At 42.7% G+C, this 26,909-nt stretch overlaps 1 protein-coding gene across 1 annotated transcript; it reads right to left on the reverse strand.

The window, feature by feature from the left end:
- Positions 1 to 1,157: 1,157 nt before the first annotated feature.
- Positions 1,158 to 26,529, reverse strand: LOC122115849 (acyl-CoA desaturase 1-like). The gene is made up of 7 exons (XM_042689420.1): positions 26,503 to 26,529; positions 16,835 to 17,059; positions 15,051 to 15,327; positions 11,390 to 11,520; positions 9,486 to 9,691; positions 7,562 to 7,794; positions 1,158 to 1,357 (listed from the first exon to the last, which is right to left on the reverse strand). The coding sequence occupies exons 1-7, from the start codon at positions 26,527 to 26,529 to the stop codon at positions 1,158 to 1,160; spliced, it is 1,299 nt and encodes a 432-aa protein (XP_042545354.1).
- Positions 26,530 to 26,909: the final 380 nt, after the last annotated feature.

Consider the following 26,909-nt stretch of genomic DNA (forward strand, 5'->3'; position numbering starts at 1 on the left):
AAAGAGAGACTTCTAAGAAGAAGAGATAAAAATGGCAAAGAAACACATGGGGAAATGTTCACCATCCCTGGTTGTAAAGGAAATGCAAATAAAGACAACCCTGAGATACCGCCTTACGCTAGTCAGAATGGCCCACATCCTAAAGTCAGCCAACAACAAATGCTGGAAGGGATGTAGAGAAAAAGGAAACCTATTACACTGCTGGTGGGAATGTACACTTATACAACCACTTGGAAAGCAGTCTGGAGGGTCCTCAGAAAACTAAATATTGACCTCCCTTATGACCCAGTCATACCACTTCCAGGCATCTATCCTGAACAACAGGAACCAGTATACAAGGATACATGCACCTCCATGTTTATGGCAGCATTGTTCACAATAGCCAAGATATGGAAACAACCCAGATGTCCCACCACAGATGAATGGATCCAAACACTGTGATAGCTATAATAGTGGAATATTATGCAGCCATTAGAAAGGACAAAATAATGGCATTTGCAGGGAAATGGATGGAGCTAGAAGAAATCATGTTGAGCGAGGTAAACTAAGAGCAAAGAGACAAATGGCACATGGTCTCCTTGATAAGTGGATGTTAAATCTAAAATGTAAGGTGATACAACAAAATTGACAAGACTTAAGAAACAAAGAACTTCCACTCATCTGGTTGAATCACTACTAAATAACCCCATGCTGCTGATCACATATATGGCATATATATGCACACCAGAGGGAAACCAGGAGGACAACACAGAACTAGAGGGAATCAGGGAAAAACGTACAACAGCAGGACCCATCAGCTGCACTGGACATTGATCAAAATGAACTAAGCAACTCAATGGCAGCAATGGGAGGGAGGGAACAAGTGGGAAAGAGGGAACAGCTGATGCTATGCAAAACAAAAGAAATGTACATATCACCAATATGGAAAAATAACTGTATTGCAAAGCTCATAGAACTCATAAATGTTATAGATCATGATAGACAATTTGCCCCATGAAAGTTAGAATGTGTTTGTAACTTTAACTAAGCATCTCTATCCCACAATACTGTGAAATTTGGGAAATTATGTAATCACTTAATCACAATAAAGAATTTGAAAAAAATAATCAGAGCATCTTATCAGATGGCTATTGGAAAAGAAGCCTGGACCAACCACCTCAGCCACTTTTATAGCTTCCATCTCCAGTTCTCTTAATCCTGGCCAAGATGGAGGCCTTGGGTACTTTCTTCAGGTCATAAGCCAGCCCAATGGCAGCCATGCAGTCAATGAAGAATGTGGTGAAGTTGAGGCTCCAGCGGTACTCACTGGCAGAGTAATCATAGGGGAAGGTATGGTGGTAGTTATGGAAGCCTTCACCTGGAAGAGAAGCAAGGAGAGCAGTTAGGGAACTCAGCAGATGCTGATTGGTCATCTTTGAGCATTTCTTACCTAGTAGGTCCTCTGTACCTTGGAGAATTTTGCTGTTATTGAGTGAATGGCAAACCCAGTGTCTTCTACTCTAAAGTGAACAGATGCTCTCTGAGGCATCCTTAGCAGTGAACTGAGATAGTCTACAAAAATTCCCAGGACTGGGAGTAGTTTTGGGGAAAAACTTTTCTCTCAAAGGATCAAGAAAGAAGCAAGTTCTTCTGAGAAAATACAGGAAATATACCCTGTACAATGTCAGAGATTTGGTAGTACTGGCCTGAGACCTCACAGGCTGTGTGCACATGTGCATGTATTTTGATGGGAAAGGGAGGGACCTAGGGAGAATAGAGACTGTGCTTCTTACAGTGGTGAGTAAGCAACACACCAACCCCACTGAGATCATGCTCTCTGTAAGGGCATGGGGAATAAGGGCATGGGAACAGCCGGCAGAAGTCAGAGAAAAGGAGGTCCAGACAAGGATTAGAAATTCCTCACCCATTGCTGGTTCACAGTGTGCTGTTCTTGCTTCTATTTTTCTGAACTTTGAGACTGGAATTGTTAGTATTATCCCCACCATTGGTCCTCAGCTCCACCCAGACCTGAGTTCCTCCTATTCCCCGCCATACAGCTGGCCACTCTCTCTCTCTGGGCCCAGATCCACCTGAGCTCATTCCACCTGAAGTCATACCTACCTCATGTCCTACCCCCAGACTCCCCGGCTACCTGGATAAGGACAAGTGCCATGTGCTCCCTCTTGGGGGAAATATGGCTCCTCTAACAAACCTTGTAATAATCTTTCTCCTGTGCCTGCCAGCCTCTGCGTGGTCCCCTGGGATGGATGTGATGGGTCCTTTCAGGGATAAGAGGTGTTGATATATCAGAACCCCATGAAAACACTTAGAGATTTCCTTTATCCTCAGAGGTTCTGAAAACTCTTGGGATGAACATTTTGTAAGAAACATCTTAAATGATGGTTTTGCTCCGTGCTGGTGGCTCATGCCAGTAATCCTAGCTACTCAAGAGGAAGAGACTCAAAGATCACGGTTCAAAGCCTGTGTTTATTAGGCTCTAATCTCCATGAACAATCTAAAATCCAAAAGTAGAACTGTGTTTCAAAGTGGTAGAGCAGTGGCCTTCAGCAAAAGAGCTCAGAGAAAGTGCCCAGGCCATGAGTTCAAGCCCAATAACTGACCCACCCCCTCCCCACAAAGAAAGAAAGAACTATAGTTTTACTTGGCTCTGTGAAAAGTCCTCCAAGTTTGTGTCTGTGCCATTGCTCTGAACTATGGTCTGCTGCTGTCCCTTTGTAATTACTATGGGCTCCAGGAGGAAAAAAAGAATCACTGATAATTATCCTAAATGGAAGGAAAACTACCCCTCAAACAGGCAGTGCCTTCTTCTTATCTTCTGAAAGAAAAGAGACTGCTTTGTTCCTGTTCTGTTCCAGCAGTAAAGTGAAAACAACTTTTCTGGAACTCCTCCAAGAACAAAGACTGAGATGTTGGTCAAGTAGGCTTGAGGCTCTTCTAGGAATGAGACTGTTGTAACTTCTCATTTCCTTCCCCTTAACGTTTCCAATTTAACCTGAAGCCAATGTCTATATCCCTCAAAACGTCTGAAGATATACTGACGTGCTGTCTTCCCAGGGCTGTCATGTAATACATCTCTTTTTCTGCCATTCATCTTGTGTCTTTATTTGGCATATCGGAACTGCTGGACTTTGGGCCTAGGGTCTAAAAACCCAGGTTCAATTTTATTTTGAAAGGACAATAAACATACTAGACTGAGGACAATTTCTGTAGTGAGTACATATTTGGAAAATCCTGAATTTGCTACCTCTTGGCAGTGAAATAAGGAGGCTGAGTCTAAGTAACTTCATGCAGCCATCCTGGTGCCTCTTGCTTGGGGAGGGAATTCTCCATCCAGTGCTGAAAAGCCCAGAGGTGAGAGAGGCCATTCATTGAATGCAGATGTCTAGCTCAAGGTCTAGGAGGGCTCTGTTTCAGATGTCATAGCTTTAGGAAAGCTTTGCATACAGAGAATGCTCTGATTCTGCATTAATTAACTTACTAAATGGCTTTAATCTCCAGTCTCTGAGTAGCCTCTGAGCATACCCCATATGGAAGGTTATTCCTTAGATGGAAAAGTTCTGAGTTCTTCTGAGTATGTCTATTTAAGGTCTGGCATCTTGTCTTTATGATGGAGGAAGGTGACATCCCCCCCTCAGGTAATAGGCATGCCTGGATCCCTGGAGTCAAGGATGGGCACTTGGCTGATAGGTTACTGAACCTGTGGGTCCTGTGCCTGAGATGGGAAATTTCCTGTGACTCTGCCCCTTGCCTGACCCTATTTAGACCCCGACCTTCATAGGTGTCATTATGCCATGTTATGTGTCTTCATATTCCTGTACTGTCGCTTGTCTCCTCTCTTTTCTCTGGTCATCATGGCGTTCCAGTTCAGCTTTCTATCAGAGCTGAATTGGTTTGTTGGCCCATTTCCTAGCAGTGTTAAGTGTATTCATGGGCTGCAGGTTTTTGTTACAACTGGCTGCCTGCAGACTGTAAGCATTATGCCCACCTTTGGGCCTCAGCTCCACCCAGACCTGAGCTCCTCCCTGCCCTGGAGTTCCCACCTTACAGCTGGCCCCTCCCTCCAGCTGCCTCCACCCAGGCTCACCTGAACTTCCATCTATCTCACTTCCTAACCCGAGACCCTGCTGCTACCCATAGCAGAGGTGCCATGTGCTCTCTCTCCGAGAGAAATATGGCTCCTCTATTAAACCTTGTAATAATCTTTCTCCTGTGCCTGTCTGCCTCCGCATGGTCCCCTGCCATGGATGTGATGGATCCTTTCAGTGATCCTTTCACAGACTAACTTGTAAGAAAGATACCAAGATTCGATCATTCAAAATGTGGCTTCTCTGATAATTTACCTTCTAACAGTAGGGTGCTTCTTTCAGAATCAATCTGAACAATAACAGCATTGAACTCTCTCAGGTTAGTGTTGGCATTCTCCCCACCTCAGGTCCTAAGTCACACCCACTATGTTTCCCAGGGCAGCTTGTAGCCCCCAGCTCCACCAGACCTGAGCTCCTCCCTGCCCTAGAATTCCAGGATACTGGCCACTTTTTCTCTCCACTCAGACCTACCTGCACATGCAGAGTACCTCCTGCCACTATCCCCAGAGTTATGAGCTACTACCTCGATGGGGCAGACCCCATATTGCTCTCCATCTCGTGGGCAAGTTGACCACACTAATAAACATCTTTATAATCCTTCTCCACCTGTATGTGCTGCCTCTGAGTGGTCCCCTAGGAAAGCTGGGATGGATTCTTTCAGTTAGGGTAAAGAACAACTAATCACAGGTCTTTTGCTGGGTGCTGGTGGCCCATACCTATAATCTTAGATACTCAAGAGGCTTAGATCTGAGGATTAAAGTTCAAAGCCTTCCTGGGCAAAAAAATAAGAGGTATCTCCAATTAACCACCAGAAAAAAGGAGGTGGTGCTGTGGCTCAAGGTGGTAGAGCACTAGCCTTGAGCAAAAAGAGCTCAGGGATAGTTCCCAGGCCCTGAATTCTAGCCCCATGACCTACAAAAAAAGAAAGATAAACAAATAAATAAGTAAATTAATAAATATCTTTTGAGAATAAATATATCTCCATATACTCTAAGCATTGTGGTTTATGACTGTGAAGTAACAAAAAGATCAAGTCTAAGTAAGTTACCTTGTTCACACAACCATCTTATTGCCTAACCAGGTGATGGGGTAGTCCACCCAGCTTCAGAGGCTTCCAGGTGAAGCAAGCCATCCTTTGAATTGCAGATGCCTAGCTCAGTAGGTAGAGCAAAGAGAGCTCTCTGCTTTAGAGGATATGCAGAGATCATGTTGGTTAGCCCCAGGAAAGCTGCTCCTTGTGATTTGTTGGGGCCTTGTCTGCCCCCAAGGTTTTTGTCTTTACAAGCTTGGTGCAAGTTTTGTGCAGGGAAAGTGGGGGGAGGCGTAGCCATACTGGTCTTTGAGACAACAGTCTATCATGTAGACTCTGGCTTTCTAATAAAGACTCTCAATTCCATCTCTCCAAAGGTGGCTTCTCTGTATCCTACCAACTCCATTTACTGTACAACAATTGTAATCTCAGCACTGGAGAGAATTGTGAGTCTAGGATAGTCTACAATACATAAGGAGATGTTTAAAATACAGTAAGTAAATACATATATTTATATGTACATACATAACAACCACAAAAGTGCCCCATATAGAGTGAGAATGATGTAAATAACAAGCTAGTGATGAAGTCCTGCCAAATAAGCCTCCAGCTAGGACTCTGAAGATATCATTACTCTGTACATAGGTAGTCCATAGTATGAACTAAGAAGCAGGCTGGAAGTTGGGAAATAAGGCCAAGGCTAAGTGTACTGACAGAGGACTGCTAACTTTCACACTGGTATTCACATCCAAGCTCTGAGTGGTCATTCATTAGTCCTATAGGTATCAAATTGAAAAGGAGGAGGATCATGGGTGGCAACCTGGACAGGAAGAGGCAGGTCAATGTAGGCTTAAAAGAAGGTCAGTGTGATCAGAGTGAAGAAAAGGTGAGAGATCAGCAATTTAAGAAGAAAAAGAATTAGAATGTCAGGAAACAGAGCTGTAGTGAAATAAGTAGGCCAGGTCTGCCCAGCGCCATATTGGCCACATGGTTGATTATAGGATCTGGCATCTTGTCTTCATGCTGGGGGAAGAAAACCCCCTGCCCATCACCTGCCTCTCAGGTAATGGGCATGCCCGGACCCCTGGAGGCAGGGGTGGGCACTTGACTGATAGGTTATTGAATCTGTCAGTCCAGTGCCTGGGGACTGGGAATTTCCTGTGGATCTGCCCCCTGGACCAGCTTAGCCACCAGGAGGCCAGGCCACCTGTGTCTCTGAGATCGTCTCCTGTCTCCTGTCTCATCTCCAGTCATCATAGCATCCCAGTTCAGCTCTCCATTGAAGCTGAATTGGCTTGTTGGTATTGTTTTTGTTATTTCTTTCCTCTCTAGCATGTTTCCTAGCTGTGTTATGTGCAAACCTTTGTAAAACAGGCAGCCTGTAGCCTGTTAAGTGCGTAATAAAGACTCCAATATTATATATTTTAAAATGTGGCTTCTGGGATGATTCACTGTACAACAGTAGGAGAGACAGGGTGGAATAAAATGCAGGAAAGAGCAGGTTCACAGAAGAGAGTAGCAATAGAGAACAAGTGTTCTCTAAAATGTGGCCATTTTAAAAGGCCAGTCATAAGGCAGTTGAAATTGGGGTGCTGTCATTTTAATTATTTATCATGCTGGCCACATCTCAGTACAAATTATTCTGTTCAGAAAAATGTAATAACTAGCTGGGTGCTGGTGGCTCATGCCTGTAATCCTAGCTAATCTGAAGCTGAGAGCTGAGGATTGTGGTTCAATGACAGCCCTGTCAGAAAAGTCCATGAGATTCTCACCTCCAATAAACTACTGAGATAAGGTTGAAAATGACACTGTGATTCAAGTGGTAGAACTCTAGCTCTAAGCAGAAGAACTCAGGGACAGTGCTTAGGCCCTAAAATTAAGCCCCAAGACCATCAAAAAAGAAAAGAAAAGAAATGTAAGAAGCGTGAAGCCTAGGTGGTTTATTTCAAGCATGAGTTAAAGTTAGAACATGCACAATGGTGGAAGGGGCTGAGAGACACATATGAAATCATAGCAAGGAGATTATACACACTTTCACAGTAGCACTCTTGAAGTGTATCAACCTGGCTTATATTACAGAATCAGTTGATATAAAATACTCATCTTATTGGCCTCTCTTTTGACCCGATGTTTCTAATTATGTATCACCTCCCCAAAACCAGACTGTAGCCCAGACCAGAGGGAACTGAAGAAAGGAAAGCTTGGAATGATTCAATAGGCATGCCATTTGGAAATGGATTTGGAAACCTGGAACTAGTGAGTGTTATTTCCCCCTTTTTTGAATAGAATTTGCTGCATGACGTGTAAGTATATCCTCATTTTTTAGGAACCACTAGTTTTGTGGTGAAAACTCTGGGGCACAAAATGTCCTAATAACAAACTTAGCTGATATTGCCAGCTCTTAACCAAATACTGAATGTGGTCATGTTGTACACTGCTCACTTACCCAGAGTTGCCAGCGAGAGCAGGACATTTTCACAGGCGTCAATGTTCTTGTCATAAGGGCGATATCCATAGAGGTGAGCAACGCTGTTCAACAGCCAGATCATATTGAGCAAAATAATGTATCGCAGGAAAGCAGCAACATACAAGCTGTGTTGAAAAGTTTCACCCCAACAATACCAGGGGACTAATGTAGGCAAGATGAAGCACATTAACAGGAAACAGGGCTTGTAGTACCTACATGAGACACCACACAGTGTGAGAGTAGGAACAGAGGATTTTCACACAAGCCTGGATTACTCAGTCTTTCAGGGCTGGGCCAAGCATTCCCTCCTAACTGTAAATACAGAGGTAAACAAACCAAAGGTAATGGGTGGAACACCTTTTGAGAAGACATAGTTGTCCTCTCGTTATATAGATGTGTGCTATATGGATTTGTTCAATAAATATTCTAAGGTCATTCCATTAGGAATGCAAAGGACAAAGATAAGAATATAATATCCTGATTCTAAATGCTTTGTTTCCTTTTGTGTGTGCTGATCCTAGGGATTGAACTCAGGGTGGGGACACTGTCCCTGAACTTTTGTGCCCAAAGCTAGTACTCTTCCACAGAAGACATAGCTCCACTTACAGCTTCTGGGTGGGCCAGTGGAGTTAAGAGTCTTAACAAAATTCCTGCCCAGGATGCCTTTGAACCAGTTTCCTCTGATCTCAGCCTCCTGAGAAGCTAAGATTACAGACCTGAGCCACTGGTACCCAGATTGTATCCTTTCTTTCCATGAGACCTCACATTATATTGATCAAACAGGCAGGGTCCCCTCACAGCCACATCTGCCAAATTCTGGACACCTTTCTCTTGCTCAGCAGTGTCATTGGCAGAAAGCATGGTAAATGTCACGCCTTCATTTTCTCCTACCACCCCTTCGTTCTTTGCTCTGCTTTTCCCTCAGGAGGTACACTCAGTGTCTGTGACCACAGCAGGTCTCTCCTTCAGGAGGCCCTGTTTCCTTCAGTCCCATGTAGACAAAAGCCATTGACATCGCAAGAGAATCAGTTGCCTGTGTGCCTCAGTCGCATCTTCTGTTTTGATGTCACTGACAGTCCACATCAAACTCTTTCCCCATCCTGTCATTGCTTCCCTGGTTTGATTCCTCCCTATCATCGGTCTTGTGTTTCCACTTCTCATTTCTCTGCCTGAATGGTACTTTAACATGTCCTGAGAGTAGCCTCTTTAAAGCATATCTGACTATGATACATGCTGCTGGAAAAACTTTTATGATTCTCTATTGATTACAGAACTAATCCAAAGTTACATCAAGACTCTACCAGAGTTATAGCTACCTTTCAGTCCCTTTCCTGTTGTACAATAACTATCAAGTAGAAATACTGTTTCAGGTACCTGCTTAATGTGTTAGCTCATGCTTCTCTTTCTGTTTGGACTCTCTACTCATCCATATTCATAACAGTCACTCTATATAAGTTGGCTCAGTCATACTTTGTTCCTGTACCTTGACCTCATTTTCCTCACTGACCAATTTGTTTTCCTTTGTGCCTGTCCCAGTACATAGAATATTCTGTTTTGTGAAATATTTATTTGAGTTCTTGCCCTGTCCTTCTACTCTACTGGGTAAAAATAATCAAAAGAAAGACATCAGCCACATTCCCTTTCTGTTTCTAAATATGCTATTTAAGTGAAATTTGTGGTATTTAATTGGTGTCATTAAAATAGCTCAGAGAGAAAGGAACAGAAGACTAAAACATGGCTCTGGGCTTTTAGACCATAAAAATGGTCAAAATGACAATTTTGAAATTTTGAACACAGAAACTTAGATAATTATTCAAGTATTATATTACATATCCTAAGAGAGAGGAATACCCTAAATTCCACATTTCCAAGGCATACCCCAGTTCTGTCTTCCCTTCCTCACCTCCTCTGGAACATCACCAGTTTCTCAGCTTTGAGGTCAGACAGGTCAAGCAAATCACTCTTCTCTTGGACAGCTGGGTGTTTACGCACAAGCACCCAACCCACATGAGAGAAGAAAAAGCCACGATGAGAATTGTGAGGATCAGCATGAGTCTTTGTGAACTTGTGGTGCACACGGTGATCTCGGGCCCATTCATACACATCATTCTGGAAGGGAAAAAAGGGAAAACTAGGCCTAAGGAGAGATGCCCGCTAGGAAGGATTGGAGTGCCCAGATGTCTGCAAGGGTCCAGAGCTCTCAGCTCAGCATCACAGTTCCCAGGACCTTGGCTCCAAAGAAGGCATATAGGCCTGCCTTCTTCTCAGTAGTTGCTCCTGACATGAGTGTGGAAAAATCAGCTTCCAGTTCCCAAACACTGGAATAGCACTGATAATTCCTGAAGTTTATCTGGTAGCACACAAGGAATTTCGTTAGCCAAGAACTGCAATTATGTATTGTGCTAAGATGAAGAGAAGGGTACTCTCTTGGGTGTAAAGTCCCTGAGCACAGAGTACAAGCCAGATGGCATGGACCCTAAGGTAATGCTCTTTGGATAAAGCTTTGAGACGCTTCTTCCTGATGCTTTCCCACATGATACATACCCAACACAATAACTATATAGTCATGACCATGAGCACATTTACAAAGGCCCTCTTTGTTTGTTAGAGACCCTATCCATCCTTCCAGAATTTGTCAATCTGTCTCTTCCTTCCCTTTGCCTCATGAGGACATTGAGAGCGTCAAGAAGAAGTTGAGCAGGCAGGGATGATTAGGCATATGTCGTAAGCCCTTCAAATCTTGCCAGGACAGTGGAGACTGATTTGGGTTCATTTCTTTCTCCTCTCTAAATTATGCTTCACATAACAACTATAGCTAGGAGAGTTCCCCTTCTCTAATTACCTAATCTTTCTGTTAAAATCATGTTGCCTAAACCAATCTCAGTACTTCATTTAGCCAGCTGGCATCTCTAGTTAACACTATAAGGCTAGCCTGCATGACCTCTCAGTAACTTAGTTTCCTCATCTGTAAAGTAGGCATAACAGTGCCATCTACCTCCTAAGACTTCTGTAGTGACTTAATGAGTTAATCTGTATCATTAATCTGTTAATCTGTACTTTACCATAGTGCTGGGCAAATAGTCATTGCTTCTCAAGTATTCACTCATGTGTGTGTGTGTGTGTGTGTGTGTGTGTGTGTGTGTGTGTGTGTGTGTGTGCTTGCATGAGTGCATACATGCACTGGTCATGGAGCATAAACTTTTGGCCTGGGGGTGCTGTCCTTTAGCTTTTGTTTTGCTCAAGGCTGTTTTGCTCTACTACAAGGGCCACAGTTCCACTTCTGGGGTTTTGGTAGATAATTGGAGATAAGAGTCTCACAGGATTACCTGCCCAAGCTGGCTTCAAACTGATCCTTAGATGTCCATCTATTGATTAACTAGGATTACAAGTGTAAGCCACCAGTGTCTGGCTGTGTTCACCCTAGTTATCAGCAATTAGACTGTGTGCTACATCACCTTTAATCCCATTATCTTGAGTCCTAAAATAGTCAACTTTATATTTAGTGTCCACCAATTGCCCCAGAAACCTAGGTCAGGGCCTGGCTCTTATACTATGGTCCTCTATTCTAAAGGACCACAATGGCCATGCAGTTTCATAAAACATAGACCTTGGATGAAAATGACCATATACCTGGTGAGCCTTTCCTCTCTACTTTCTTCTCAGTGACTCCAGCTGAAGTGACCAGATGAGACTGGAAAAGGCCATGTCTGACCTGCTGGGACGCCTCTCCAGGTGCCAGTCCCCTTCACTCTATCCTGGATCGTTGATAGGATGGAGACACAGAGCTGAGCCCTGCCAGCTGCTCACCTGGAATGCCATAGAGTTGGCAATGATGAGGAAGAGCCTCAGAGGCAGCCGTGCTTTGTAGGTCCGGTGGCTCCACAGGCGATGAGCCCCTGCTGTGATGCCCAGGCCACTGACTACATAGCACAGAAAAGCTGCCAGGATAGAACAGTAAAGAGTCACCACCTGATGGGAGTATAGCCAGGGGAGGCATGTCAAAGCACTCCTGTGATGCCAGAGGCAGCTTCTTTAGAATTTAAGAGATCTGCTTTACCTTGAATCCTAGGAATGCCTTGGTCTTTGATTTTTAAGCTTTCACTGCTTGAAAATCTGTGCTTATCACTTACCTTCTCCTTCCAAGAGTGGAGATGAGGAGTTCCAAGAGTTAAGAAAGCATAAGAACATGCAAAAGGAATAAGGCTCTCACTATCGTGTAATTATCAAACCATAGGCATATGGGTCTATCTCATTTGGCCTTCAGCTGATCTTTCTGAAGTGTTCAGAGCAGAATATCATTTCCAAAGGTATACTGAATATAGTAGTCAAAGCCTTGCATTTCCTTTTGCCAGCCAGTACAACAGCATTTCAGTATTATAGCAGGCAATATGGCTCCACGAGGGGTCCTCCACACATAATGCATAATGGCTCAAGCTTTATCAAAATTGTTAACATGCTTATATTTACTATACAGCTTGAACAGGGTAAATACTATGAATACTGCATGTCACAGTTGAGGAAACAGATGAAGTGAGAGCTATGTTATTTAGAGCTATGTTATTTAGGGTCACAGGACTAGTAAAAAGGAAGCCATGTTTCAAACTAGGTTATTGGTCTTTGACAATGGGGAATCCAAGAATGGAACTCTGAAAGACTTTAGGGATGCCTTCTCTACCATGCTGATGGCTTGCAGGCTCAGGAGGTGCCACACGTGATCTCTGGTGGGTAAGGAGTTCCTTGGTATACACATCATTCCCTTTGTTCAGCGGCACCAGGAGGATGAGATGAGGTCTTGGTTAAAATTTTATAACTTATGCTGGGATAACAAATTGAAACAATAAATTATCTGTGGTTATAGAACCACATGGAAGGCATCATACACTTTATAAGTTGTCCTCTCTACTAAAACAAGAAGAGATGCCTGAACAGCTTTCTCTCCTCTCCCCCTAGCTCCTTAATCTTATCCTGTCCTCCATGATGCCCAAGAGTGCCACACGATTATTATTATCCTAACAAAAATTCTGGCCACAATTCTTTAGGTCTGGGATTGAGACACCAGGTGATATGTGGCCAGGTCATATGGTGATTTAGACCATATTCCTAAATACAATACTACACAGCTAAGTAGGAAAAGTATGGTGAAGTCAGGCCTCTATAATCATCAAGAAGGAAGAACCTGAATACAGGAAAAGTAGAAATTCTCAGCCCAGAACCAAGAAATCATGTACATTTGTTTCATGCTGCAGACATGGTTCTGAAAGAACAGGTAATGCTCATTAGCAGCAGAATTGAAACCAGAACCCAGGCACTAGGTGCCTGCTTTATTATTCATTCATCATGTACCCAATCTCTGTCACACTGATGGTTAAGCAACAACTTGTAGATTTTCCCTGAGAAGTGGCTAGAGAGGTTTTCTTTTCAGACCATCAATGATGTCAGAAATATTTTTGAGCCCTTCCTCAAGGTCTCTTCTGAGCAGCTCCAAAAATAAAGGGACAAAACATCTCAAAATCTGAAATTTTTCTGCTTCCTTTGGGAAAAAAACAAGAAAAGCGCCAAAATCTACAGGAGGGATTGAGAGAATGCCCAAGCTAAAACCTCTATCCTTCTTTCTTTTTTAATCATAGAGGAAATTTGAAATCCACATTTCACCATAGAAACTCTTTGTCAACCTAGTCAGTCAAAGAGCCCTGATCAAGAGTGGAATAAGTCAGCATTTTAGCTCTGTGTACCAATTTCTGTCCAATGTCACAGCAGATCCACAAAAGCAAGACACTAAAATGATAGATATCATAGCCTTAATGCCAGTGTGGCATTATGATCCCTGTACATTTTCCAGGGTGGCTAATCACAGACTGGTCAAACTAGGAACGGAATGAGGCCTACAGGGAGTATCCTGGCTGCAAGGGGCTTGCAGCTGAGGGAACTGTTTGTGAAGAATCTGTAGAGGGGAAGGATCTCCTAGTGTTAAGGGGAACAAGACTAACTTCATTTTTAATATACCAGGAGTTCCTCGCCCCCCCAACACCCCCACCCAGCCCCTGAGACTCAAAATACTGGTTTCTCACAAAGGTCAGGAAATATGGTGTTTGTTGAGACCCCAGGAAATGTGGGAAGCCTTGCTGATTGTTGTGATAAGATCTGCAGCCCTGTTTGGTTAACAATAGTAAAACAGCCCAACCACCTTTGCCCTTCCAGGAAGGAGCAGGCTTATCCCTGCCCCTTATCTGCCTGCTTTGTGTGGGGACCCCAATTCATGCACCAATTCCAACCAGGATGATAGGTTAGTTCAAACAGATACTATAAGACAGACTGTAACTCCATTGGCCACTGACATAAATATGCAATCTTTATGTGTGTTTTACAATCTCAGTAGCCAGGCTTGACTGCATGGATTTAGCCTTTAAAAACCCTAGCTTGGGGGGGGGGAGGGGGGGTATGATTGGGTGGGAGGGAGGGGGGAGGCTGGGAAGGGAGGTGAAGGGTAAACAAAGGAGGAGGATGCAATGCTTGGTAAGAAATGTATGCATTATCCTGCCCATGTAATTGTAACCCCTCTGTACAGTATGTTCTCAAATAAAATAAAATAAAATTTAAAAAAAAAAAAAAAAAAAAAACCCTAGCTTGTAGGCCATTCAGGGTCACAGTTTCAGTTCCCGAGTTTGTGCTGTGTCCCTGGCTGGTCACCTATCCACTTCCCCAATAAAGTCATCTTTTTACCTGAGGCTGTCTCTGAGTGGTGGACTCTTTTCCCCATAACAAATCTTCTGAGAAGAAGGGATGGACAAGAAAACCCATTCTTCCTCTGGATTCATTATGCTACAGCTCATAGTACATAGTAGAGCTTATAGCACACCAGGAAAAGAACATAAGTGTCCCTTTACAACGCTTGAACAATACACACATTATATTTAAAGTTTGCTTCAGTGGCCATGATGAAATCATGTAAACAAAGAAACATCTTCTAAATGTGTGTTGTTATCTTCTACCTGGTACTCAGCAAAACTATTTTCATGAGGTTCGAAGATTTTAGTTAAAATTCTCCAGGGAACTGGAAGGATTTCCCAAGACTAAACTAGGAATCAGATCCCACAACCTAGAATACCTAAAAGACTCAGGTGGTGGTGGCACCTCCTTGCTGACCAGTCCTATATTAGTACCATCCAAGACAGCTACCTACTAATCCCCTCACATTGGACTGTTCCTCTTCCTGTCTTCTGGAGAGATGACACTAGGCTCCACTCCCAGACCTGGAAACAAAGACAAATGGCTGGAAACCCAGATTGAGAGGGGATGATGTCCTCTGTGGATCCCAATTGCATCAGGCTATATTCCAGCTCAGCCAGCCTCCCTGGAACCAGAGAAATCACTGGGAAACCAGAGAGGAAACATTGCCCTTTGTGGGACCACACCTCATTAAAGAGCAGGGAAAAAAACCTGAGCACTGCTAAGGATGGGAGCTGCTTACCCCAGAGCCAGGTGTAGGCCTTACAGCCAGGAACCAGGGTGATCCCATAGAGGGCTCCCAGGTGCAGCAGAGCCATGGGGATGATGGTTTTCCACACATACTCATGCTTCGGTGGGGGGCCCACCTCATCCTGGTAGGTGGGGTCATAGATGTCCTCTTTCATTTCAGGGCGGATGTCTTCTACTAAGTGGAGGGCCATCCCCTTCAGTTTCTCTCTTCCATTCTTCAGGTCCATAGAAAGAGGTGCTAAGATGGTGGTTGTTGAGGAATCAGAGATCTACAAGGAGAGAGCATAGTGGTGAAGAGAGAGCAGATGCCTGGTAGGTGACTGGGAGTGTCACGGGAAAGAGGTGAGGTTAAGTGAAGCTCCCCTTTAAATATAGGAACTCTTCACATAGGGTTCTTGACTTCAATCACAGAATAAGAATTTCTGGACAAGGCACAATGGTAAGAAAACTTGGCAGAGCTTTATTAAGTAAACAAGCAGGGAAACACAAAAAAGCAGAAAACCAGAAGGGCAGGGGCATACTCTAGCAGAGTGTGGATGTTCTCATAGGGACACAAAGACACAGACACACACAAGGAGACACCCAGAGAGACACACAGCTTCTTGATCTGTTGGGTACTTATAGGGTAAAGATGGGGGTCTGGCTTTAAGTTATGCAAAGCCAGGTGCTTTGTCTTTGCTTTAACTACACCTGGTGTTATTCTCTGAGTTTCCAGATGAGAATGCATCCTGCCAAAAAACAGATCCTTATCCTTGAAAGGAGGAAACATCCTGCTATCTGCATTTTGGGGCATCCTGTTAGTCAGTTGTGAATTCTTGGGTGAAAAATGCATCCCTTAGGAACGAATGCATTCAGTTGCCTCTCTTTGAAGCAAAGATAGCATATCTAAGTTTCTAGATACCATATTTCTGAGTTGTCTACACCAGGACTCAGTTTCCATAAGTTATCCTGCTTCATTTCCCCCAAAATGACTTTTGTTCCCTTAATTTTAAGGGAAATACATGAAGGAATACTTTCTATATTTGCTGTTAGATAACCATACCTCATTTTCCCTCATCTATCCAGCTTCATTAGCACTACGTTCTGTGCAGCAGCTGTGGTTAGATTACAATAGAGGCACAGACCTTGTTAGGAGACAAGATTAAAAGAGGAAGTCTCTCAAAATTGTACAGGTAGATGGTGGTAAAACCACAAGGTGAAGGGTAGAACTCAAGTGACTGACTCACTGCATTTTCTTTAAACTTTGTGAAAGAAAAGTTGGTGAATCAACTGCTCAAATTGTAATTCACATTTTCACCAACAGATGGCAGCACATCAAGTATGCTGAAGCCCTTAACTATCTTTCTTGCCCACAAGTCACCCTGAATCAAGAATGTAGGGATCCCTGTGAAGAGCTAAAGTAGCTCCATTTTGAGATTAACCCCACCATCTTCAGATAAGCTGCCCTCAGAGTAAACCCAAGAGAGAGAAAAAAACAATTGTCAGTTGCCATCAACCCTGCCCACCCTTAAGAAAGAGAACAATTGCCCAAGTGTTCCAGGAATGGAACATAACGGTTTTGCAACCATCAAGCCATCAAATGTGCACCAATAATTCAGAAAAAGGGCAGTGTGGTTAGGGTGGACTCAAACCAATCATGTAACTGCTTGTGTGGAAATACCTTAAACTTGTTTGTTCGCTACTATAAAAACTGTGCTGATTTTGTGCTCTGGGCCTCTTAGTGTCACCAGTTACTGAGTGCGCTGAGGACCAAGCTCGAGCTTGCAAATAAATTACTCTTTTGCTCTTTGCCTTGATCGTGGTCTCTGGTGGTCTTTCGGGGGTCCCGAGTCCATGCAACATTTCTGGGGGCTCGTCCAGGATCCCCCTCAGATGCCCTCCAGATGCCCCACCACAGAGTCGCAAAAAACCCAGCTCGTAAGTCAAAGCATTGCCATTCTCTATATTTAGTTGCCTGCAGGTTCTGTGCCTGTAATTCTGGTTTCCCACCGGGTCTATATCCTAGTTGGCAAGGAGTCTTGGTGGACACCTGCCAACCAGGTCTGTGAGGAGATATCCCCAGACCCCTCTGGGTAATTGATGTTTAGTGCACACATTTTTTTGGGAAATTTTCTGACTGTATTGGGAGTTTTCCATCTTTTGGGAAACTCTCCATCTGTAGTCTGGCACTTTCTGGTTGGCAATATACAACGCTGCAGCGTGACTTTGTAAGTTGTGTCTTTGTATGGAGTGCTCTGTTTCATTTGGGGTCTATCTTAGCCTTAGGCCTTGACCCAGGGGGATCTGAGTACGAGGGAGAATATGCCAGTCTGAGAGGATGGCCCCTAGGGATTTATTTCCCTTGCCCCAAAATGACTGGGACTTCCCTTCTGCCTTGGAAAGCCTCTGGGTCAACAAATATTGGTGAGATGTCACCCCATTCACTGAGACCTGATTGTTCTCTGTTTTATGTTTCCTGAGGTAGGGAAGTTCTGGATGAGAGTGGCAGGCTCACTCAGCAGACTCTGGATTTAGCTTGCTGACTGAGAACGGCACAGAGTTCTGGTAGGGATAAACTCAGCCTTTGGTTGTTGTCTTGTCTAGTTCTGTTTTAGAATTGGTACCAGTTTTAAATGTGGATTTTTGGTTTTTGTGTTTTTGTTATTTATTTGAACATCTCTGAGGGAATAAAAGTTCCAGCCTCCAGCTGGGCTCAGTCACAGAGAAGGCTGTGTGCCTAGTTTTGACTTTTTCAGCTAGTCCAGACAATGTAAAGTGCTCTTGTCTAAAATTGGATAAAAATCAAGCCAGTTTAGTTTCAGGTGACCCCCTCTCCCCCCCAAACTATCTCCAACAGAAGGGATTCAAAAGACCAATTGGTGAAGTGCCTTGCTAAAAGCAAGCCCTGGGAAAATGAAGCTCAACAAAGGTACTTAGTTTAAAAGAAAAATTGTCTTAAATTTTTGTTTGAAAACTTTAGAAAATGTACGTACAACTGTTTTGACTTTTGCACACTTTATGATCTGTGTGTGTTTTGTATTTATTTGTGAACATGTTCAAGATAAAAATTGTCAGCATGTTGTAACAATTGGGTGAGTTTAAGTTTAAAATTCAAAAGGTTATGAGGTTTGGACATTACCAAAAATTTTTTTAAAGAATTTTTACATTGTTTTAAATGGCTTTTTAAGGATTCTTTAACTTGAAATTAGAAAATCTGGTATTTTAGAGTGCATAAAGCTGTTTACACTGTAATCAAGATATCTGGCTTAACAAAAAGGAGAAACTTAGAAGCCAACAGATGACCTATCTTTAGGAGTGAAGGGTGAAGAGGCAGAAGTGCAGTTCAGCTGGTCATGCATGGTGGAACAGGCCCTGGGAGGAGTCTATGCATGTTGAAAGAGGGCAAGCTGGCACAAACACAGTTCATCTAACCCTAAAGAGTTGGATTGGGTGTGTGCCCATTCCACAGGAGGGGCCATGTGGCCCATCTTTATTCCATCTCTTTTCCTGCAGATAGACACTGGAAACATGATGGTAAAAATGAGTGATGTGATGATCTGATTAGCATTACTAAAACTGCCCCTTGGATGTGTTAAAATTAAAATTAAGAACGCCTTACCAAGAGGCCCCCTAGACTTACAAAAAGAAACTAAGGAAGAGGAAAAGAAATTGTACCCCCCCCCCCCGGGTTTTCAGGGAGGTAACTTGGAAGAAGAAATGTTTCCTCCCCCATACTCCCCTTCCCAGGTTCTTTCTGCAGAGCCTGAGAATGATCAAGAGGAGGAGGGAGCTACAGAACCAGCAGCCGAACCCTGGGCACCTGCCCTTAAAGTTTCTGAGGGGCCAGTCACTCGACGACACTGTGGGATCAGCCCCCCTTCTAGTGCAGCTGTTTTTCCCTAATGCACCATAGGTCCTGTGGATGCAGATGGTCAACAGCAACTCCAATATTGGACATTTTCTACCAGTGATCTATACAATTGTCGCACCCAAAATGCCCCCTTTTCTGAGAAACCCCAGGATTTAATTTGTTTGCTTGAAACTATTCTCTTTACTCATCAGCCTACTTGGGATGATTGCAGTCAGCTTTTACAGGTCCTTTTTACCACCAAAGAGAGAGACCATATCTGAGAGGCAGCCCGGAAACATCCCTGGCCCCATAGAAGCGCCCTTCACGGATCCTGCCCTGATCGCTGCCTATTTCCTGAGATCCGACCAACATGGGACTACAATATGGTTGAAGGTAGGGAGCGACTCCTCGTCTACCACCAGGCTCTGTTGGCAGATCTCAAAGCGGTGGCTCGCCGACCTACTAATATGGCCAAGGTTTATGATGTTAGACAGGGAGGAAGTGAAAGTCTGGCAGTATATCTTGAGCGGCTCATGGAAGCTTTTAGTCAATATACCCCGTATGATCTTGAGACCCAGGAGTCAGCTCAGGTGATTATGTTTGCCTATATAAATCAAGCTGCACCAGACATAAAGCGAAAGTTGCAGGCTCTAGACAGACTTGGTGAAAAGTCTATTAGGGATCTAGCTGTGGTGGAAAAGGTTTATAATAAGAAAGAGACAGAGGAGCAAAGACAGGAAAGGAAGGACAGAGAATGTGAAATTGAGCATGAAATGAGAGACCGGGCCAAGGAAAAGAAGCCAGACTTGTTGGACTTGCCACTATCGCATGCTGAGCATACCTGGTTCACAGATGGCAGCAGTTTCATTCAAGATGGGAAAAGGTACGCGGGCACAGCAGTCACCATGGGACAAAATTGCTTGCTGATTTGAGTGATACTGAATTTCTATGTAAACTTGGCTATCTACAGCTTGTCCACAAAAGTGTGTGGCCCCAGCTTAGAGCATTATATGATTCTGCTTCTATTCCTACCCCCCTATTCATTTAAACAAGGGGACTGGGTGTTTGTTCGAAGGCACAACTTGAGATCTCTGGAACCACGGTGGAAGGGACCTTAAATGGTGCTACTGGCTACACCCACTGCCCTTAAGGTGGATGGCATTGCTGCTTGGATCCACTGCTCCCACACAAGACAGGCTGACCCCTTTGCCCTGGACGACCATGGGGAAACATGGGAAGTCTCCAAGCACCCTACCCAACCACTCTGCGTACACTTCAAGAAAAGAAAAATGAACTGATTGTTATTGGTATTGTTGTTTAATAGTATGGCTAAGGTCAGAGAGGGACTAGAAAACAACTCATTCAAGATAGAGAGCTGTTGGAGTTTAGTTTTGGGCCAGAGCCACAAGATTGTGTCTCAGGACCATAAGTCAAGGGGTGGAAATGAAGATTATTTTTGAGGCCGTGACTGCTTGTTGCTTGTTTACCAGCAATCTAGCAGAGCAACACGTGGTGGTAATCCAAACACCTGGTTGGTTGTGTGTCTTTATAAGCCCTGCAAATCTTTAGCTCGGGGCTCTCCTCCTAGGCTTCGCTATGTTGGAGTGTAGGACGAGACCCGAGCTACAGCCTGTCTAAATAAAACCTTAAAACAGCTGTAAAGCCTGACCCTCAGTGGTCTTCTTGGTGGGGGTCCTGTGACCTGGCACAACAAACAGTCGCATCCTGGTAAAGCAGGATGATTAAGGATCAGCTACTTCAATATTCTCAAAACATTAAGCACTGGCAAGTTAAGGAAATATGTCAATCCTAAAATGGTATCAAAAGGCATATGATTTTGTCTATAAATCTTACCAGTAAGAAACCCTAACAAATCCTAAGCACCAACATGTCTTTTCATTACTTCTGTGAGGCTAATACCTTCCTCAAAAACCAGAAATTAAGGGCTGGGAAGTTGGCTTAGTGGGAGAGTACTTGCCTCACATACTCTAGGTTCAATGCCTCACTCAGCACCACATAAGCAGAAAAAAGCCAGAAGTGGTGCTGTGGCTTAAGTGGTAGAGCTCTAGCCTTGAGCTAAAGAGCTAAGGGACAACACCCATGCCCAGAGTTCAGCCCCACGACTGACAAAAAAAAAAAAAAGTCAGTGATTAAGACCTCAACCCTCTTTTTGAGACAAGGTCTGTGCTTCCCAGGCTGACAAACTTCTGGAAGCCCAAGGATTTCTTGTCTCAGGCACACCAGTTGCTCCAAAGTACAATGTGCAATTTACATAAAACATGACAGGCATTAAAAAGGTTCACTGTTTTCTAATTTCTACAGTGTCTAAAAGCAGTAACTTACTTCACTTGGAATGAATGTTAATAAACACATTACCTCTCTTATTTACCTAAAATGTGTTGGATATGAAACAGATGTTTAGGTAGTCTGCATCAATTATTTGCTTCCCAGTTAAAAAATATTTTAACATAGTATTCACCTATTTAAAAACCTGCACATTACTTGGAAGTACTTGAAATGGCACCTAAGATTGTGCCATTTCTTTTCATCAAAATGTTACATATACATGAAGTGCAAAGACAACCATTGCAGAATAGTAAAGGACAAAATCTATTAAGAATGGTTGTCATAGTAGCATTGTCAAACTTTTATGCAGAAAAAATGGGATGTTTTATTGAATTAAATACTAGATGTTTCACTGTAGTTTTCTGATAATGACAGTGTGAATTAACTTTCAGATATTGTCTTATTTCTACCTGGCACATAATTTGTATCCAACACAAGCCTGGACTGAAGACATGGCTGGAATAGTGGAGCTCCTGAAGTGGTAGGACACATGCCTAGCAAGGACCTGAAAACAAACCCAGTTATTAGGCTCACCTGCTCCCCGCTTATGACTCCCCTGACACCTCAAAAAGTCATAGTTATTGTCCCAACAGAAGTATAGAATATTTAATGTGTTTCTATATACTTGTATTTGTTGCAAGTCTACTAAAGCTTAGTTCGCTCCTTTGGCTACTCTGGTTTCCATTTACCAGTGGTTAAACTCTGCTGTACCCAAATAAGCTTACTTCACAATTCAGATTCATGTTTTCAATGAGAAATGACTTCCCACTTGAATTCCTTTAAAAAATAAAAGATATGACAGAATATATGTTGTAAATCCTATAAACTGTTAGATAAACAACTTCAGAAAAACATAGTGAAGTGATTTCATTTGGGAAATGCTGAGGGATACAGAAAAGGCTGTTGTTCACACTGAGATGCCCTGTTCTTTTCAGTGAACCTCAAGAATTGTAAGTTCTGTTGAACTCTGTTCATTTTTGCACTTACCCCATGACATATTTATAAGGTCCATTCCTGGACGGTGAACAGACCTCGCCCAGTACCTGTGTTACCTGGAAGAGGTCACATCTGCATCCGCTGAGGTCACATCTTAATCTGATGTGGCCACACCTTTCTCCCACCTGGTCCCACCTCTTACCTGGTCCCACTTCCCTTTACCTAGACACACCTTTCCCCGCCCCCTACCCTATATAAGGCCTAACCCGGGGCCAGACCTCTCTCTTTTGCCAGGCGCATGGAGTGCCAACCTTGCCTGGTCCCAGCGGGTCTACTAAATAAATCTACCCCTTACCTGAATACCACATGCGTGGTGCTGTTCTTACTCAGTTACCTCTTTCTAAAAACCTAACAATATTAGTTTTGCTTTTTGCTTTGAGTCCAAAGTTAGTGTGACATGAAAATACATTATAATATAGCTCAGAGGTAGAGCATTTGCCTAGCAGGCCCTGGGTTGGATCCAGAGCACCTTGTATACACCTATGAACTCCAGGCTTCATGTCAAGGGTTAGTTTGTGGTATATGAGATCATGTGATCTTTTAGGTGTTCAAGTGGCTAACAAGTCCTCCTCAAGAGCAGAAATTGTGACAGAAACAGGACTGGGTCCTCTAGGAAGACCTCAGGTATCTGACTAGGACTGACAGAAAGTAGCATCAGTGGCAATTACACTACTCTACTTCCTCATGCACAGGAAATATGTTCCAAGACCCCAGAAGATGCCTGAAGCTACAGCGAGTATCAAACCCTATATACAAACAGTGTGCCACTGCAATAGTCAATCTGATAATGAAGATAACTGCCACATTGCATCCAGGTGGGTAACATCTATAGCATGAATATTCTAAGCAAAAGAAAGATTCTTCTAAATAGGATGAAGTAGTGAAAGAGGGTACCATTTACTGAGAGACAAACATCCTTTTCTTCTTTCTTTACCTCTATTATGCATCTTTATTTTCCTCTTTTTTTTATTTTCCTCTTGAATCACTCTTTTCCATAGTGATCTTGGATCAACGAACCACATATTGCTGGATCACTATCTACATGGCAAGGAACCAAAACTACCCCCAAGCATCAACAAGCCTTACAGGACAGACCACCTCATAATGAAATCACCCCAACTGAGAGCAATTACCTATGGTGGTGAGGCTGCACACCAAATCTGAGATAACCAGCTGATGGCATCAAGATTGCTCTTCTCAAGTGATGACAGTGACAGAACCCTTGGTAGAATCAAAATTAAGATAATGATGCATCCCACCATTAATCTAATTATGATTATCCTCTCTGTTAGCTGTGTACAACACAAACATCGCCATTGTCTTCCTCTCCTATAAAATCTCCAGTCCTGTCAGTATATTTTGTACCACTGAAGCTCTTTATCTGTTCTTCCCAGTGTTGATACATGGATTAAAAATCCTTTCTTTGCCCTTGCCTTTCTCTGCCCTTTTCTAGTACTGTATTCTGATTGGTGTTTTGGGCAGGCGTCATGGTATACTCTGTTGGAACCCTGGGAGCCTGGGCTTTTGCCCTAAACTTATGCAATAATAGTGAGGCAAAAGGACCTTGATCAATCAACTGTGTGGTAACAAAAAGCTTCTGAAACAGAAGAGCTGCCTTTCAACAGGACATCATGTGACCACTCAAACAGAAAATCAAGAACTTGCCCAAACTAATTTTAACCAACATAAATAAGGATGGTCACTATCTGTCCTTATTGGTAGTATTATAATAATATTTATTGTTGTCATTATTATCATTTCCATCCCGTATCTGAGGCAATAACACACCTGAAAACTCTATATAATGATAACAAACACACTCTGTGGAACAGAAAATGGAAATAGGCTGTATTTTGGAGATTATGTACTCCCATTCTGAGAATTCCCTACTTCTCCTCAGCCCACCTTATTCCTCCCCTCTATTAAGCTTGACAAGAAGATCTGCTGTCCAAAACCCGAAAGGGTGCAACTTAGGTTGAGAACACCTACATTTACCTCTTTTTGTTTTGTTTTAGTTGTTGTTGTTAGTGCTGGGCCTTGAACTCAGGGCCTGGGTGCTATCCCTTAGGTTTTTTTGTTGTTGTTGTTCAAGGTAAGTGTTCTATCCATAGAGCCACAGCTCCACTTCCTGCTTTTTGGTAGTTTGTTGGAGATAAGCATCTCATAGCAAGAGCAAGAAAGAGCTAATTAAAATATGCTATAGAGCCATGTAAACATTAGATGAACTTGATAGAATAGAAGACCTGGAAAGAAGCTCACATATTGACAGTCAAAAGCATAGCTTTGAGAAAAGAAAAATTCTTCAAGAAACCATTTTGAAAAACCTGAATATCCCCATGTGTAAGACTGAAGATACATTCCAATCTCTCTATTTTTTTTTTTTTTTTGGTTTAATTTGTTCTCTCTGTCATTCATGCAGCTTGAACTCAGGTCCTGGGATCTGTGCCTAAGCTTTTTCACTCAAAGCTAGCACTCTACCACTTTGAGCCATAGTACCACTTCTGGTTTTTTTGTGGTTAATTGGAGATCAGACTTTTCCTGGCCAGGTTGGCTTTGAACTGTGATCCTCCAATCTCAGCCTCTTGAGATAGGATTACAGGTGTGGGCCATCTGTGGCTGTCCTGTGTTGATTTTTATAGAAAGTGAGAAATAGCCCGGTGCTGGTTCATTAGAAGCAAACATAAGGACATACTTCAAGATATTGGTCTAGGCAAAGATTCCTGAATTATATTCTAAACTCAGAAACAAAAGCAAGAATTGAAAAATGAGTTTGCTTCAAGTTAAAAAGCTTCTATCCATGAGGGAAGGGGTAACAAATTTGCTTCTATCCACCAGGGAAGGTAAACAAATTTGATGAGAAATGTACTTATTACCTTACTTTTGTAATTGTAACTCCTCTGTCCATCACCTTGGCAATAAAAAAGAATTCTGATAACCAGACAAAAAAGAAAAAAAATGTACTCACAACCTGATTTATGTAACTGTAACCCCTCTGTACATCACCTTGACAATAAAAATAGATAATAAATGAATAAATAAAATAAAATATTCTATACAGCAGAGGAAAGAGTTTACAAAGTAATTAAACATCCCACAGAATAAGAAATATTTTCCATTTATTCATCTCTCAGAGAATTAATAGTATATATAAGAAGCCCAAAAACCTTAACAGCAAAAGAATAAATAATCCAATAAAATTGGTCACATGATCTAAATGGACACTTTTTCAAAAGTACAAATGACCAATAAATATATGAAAAAGTTCTCAATATATTTACCTATTAGGGTGAAGCAAATCAAAACTACATCGAGGTTCCTTTTCATCCCAGTAATATTAGCTATGATCCAAAAATAATAAAATTATCAACATATCAACCAAAAAAAATACTGAGGAGGATACAAAGAACAATGAGCTCTTTCATGATGTTGATAGGAAAGTATGTTAGTACAGTGTCTATGGGAAATGGTATGGAGACATTCATCCACATAATCTGAAAAAAGTAACTACCATAGGATCCAGCTTATCTCCATTCTGGGTATATATCCAAAAGAAATGAAATCACTGTACAAAGTACTACCTGTATACTTATGTTTATTGTGGTTCCATTCAATCAGGTTATTCTTAAAAATTGTTTCTTATTCCTACCTTATGAAACTCAGGATTATGCAGTTGCTCAAATGAAGCTTTAATTTCTGTTTTAAGGAATGGAAGAACCCCAATTCAGGGAACAATCAAAGTCAATTCGACCTATAGTTATGTAGTTATGGTATTTGAAAATTGAGCCAAGTGCTGCTGGCTCACACTTGTGATCCTTATTGCTCAGGAGCCTGAGCTCTGAGGATTCCACTTAGAAGTCAGCCTGTATAGGAAAATCTGTGAGACTCGTCTCTAATTAATCAGCAAAAAGTTGGAAGTAGAGCTGTGGCTCAAGTGGCATCAAGCACAAAGGCACGGGGACAGTACCTAGGCCCTGGGTTCAAGACCAGCTGGCAAAAAAAAAAAAATGAAAAGAATGAAAAGAAGGATTGTCTGCATACATGGATTTGTTAAAATGAAGCATCCTCTACTCCCAATTTATGTCAATAATAACCAGATATGCACTCATACATTCTGAAATTAGAGTTTCTGTCCCCAAATCCTGGAAAGCAATATAACACTAAAGAGATGATTGAGTCTTCCAAGATGTTCTCAATTCTCTTACCCAACAACTACTTCGCTACAAGCCCAAACTGAGCTGCAAACATGGCTACAGAGCCACTTCTGGAAGCTTACCTTCTCTTGCAGCAAGGGCACAGGCATTTTGGTTTCAGATACCGGGAAGACTTTCCCAGGACTGAGGCTGCAGACTGGAGCGTGGTACTGCCAGGACAGAAGATGGCTTCTCCAGAGCCTACTGGTGTGCCACAACTAGGTGCTGTACTCAGAGCCCTTCACACGGCACTATAGGCCAAATCTTTATGTAGTTATCCCTCTAAGCTGAGGAGTGACCAATGTCCTACATAGCCCACACACCTTTTATCCACTGCCAACAAGGGCAAGGTGAGAACAGCTGGCTGTCAAATCATCTCTCACCAGCGATGAGTGTGGTAGAGGGGAGATAAAAGAAGGTGGAGGCAGGCAGGAATTAAGCCGGGGCCTAAGGATGTTACCAACACCTGCCCTACCTCTGTTCTTGCCCT

The sequence above is a fragment of the Dipodomys spectabilis genome, unplaced genomic scaffold (assembly GCF_019054845.1).
Source record: "Dipodomys spectabilis isolate Male_0828 unplaced genomic scaffold, ASM1905484v1 ptg000125l, whole genome shotgun sequence".
Lineage (NCBI taxonomy): Eukaryota > Metazoa > Chordata > Mammalia > Rodentia > Heteromyidae > Dipodomys > Dipodomys spectabilis.

Bases quoted from the DNA above. Each gene is read 5' to 3' on its own strand.
- LOC122115849 (XM_042689420.1), bottom strand. From the start codon at position 26,529: ATGCCTGTGCCCTTGCTGCAAGAGAAG. The intron at 17,060-26,502 runs GTAAGCTTCCAG...CTTGCCAACTAG, and splicing joins TGCCCTTGCTGCAAGAGAAG to GATATAGACCCGGTGGGAAA. The intron at 9,692-11,389 runs GTGAGCAGCTGG...TTTCCCTTCCAG, and splicing joins CCAACTCTATGGCATTCCAG to AATGATGTGTATGAATGGGC.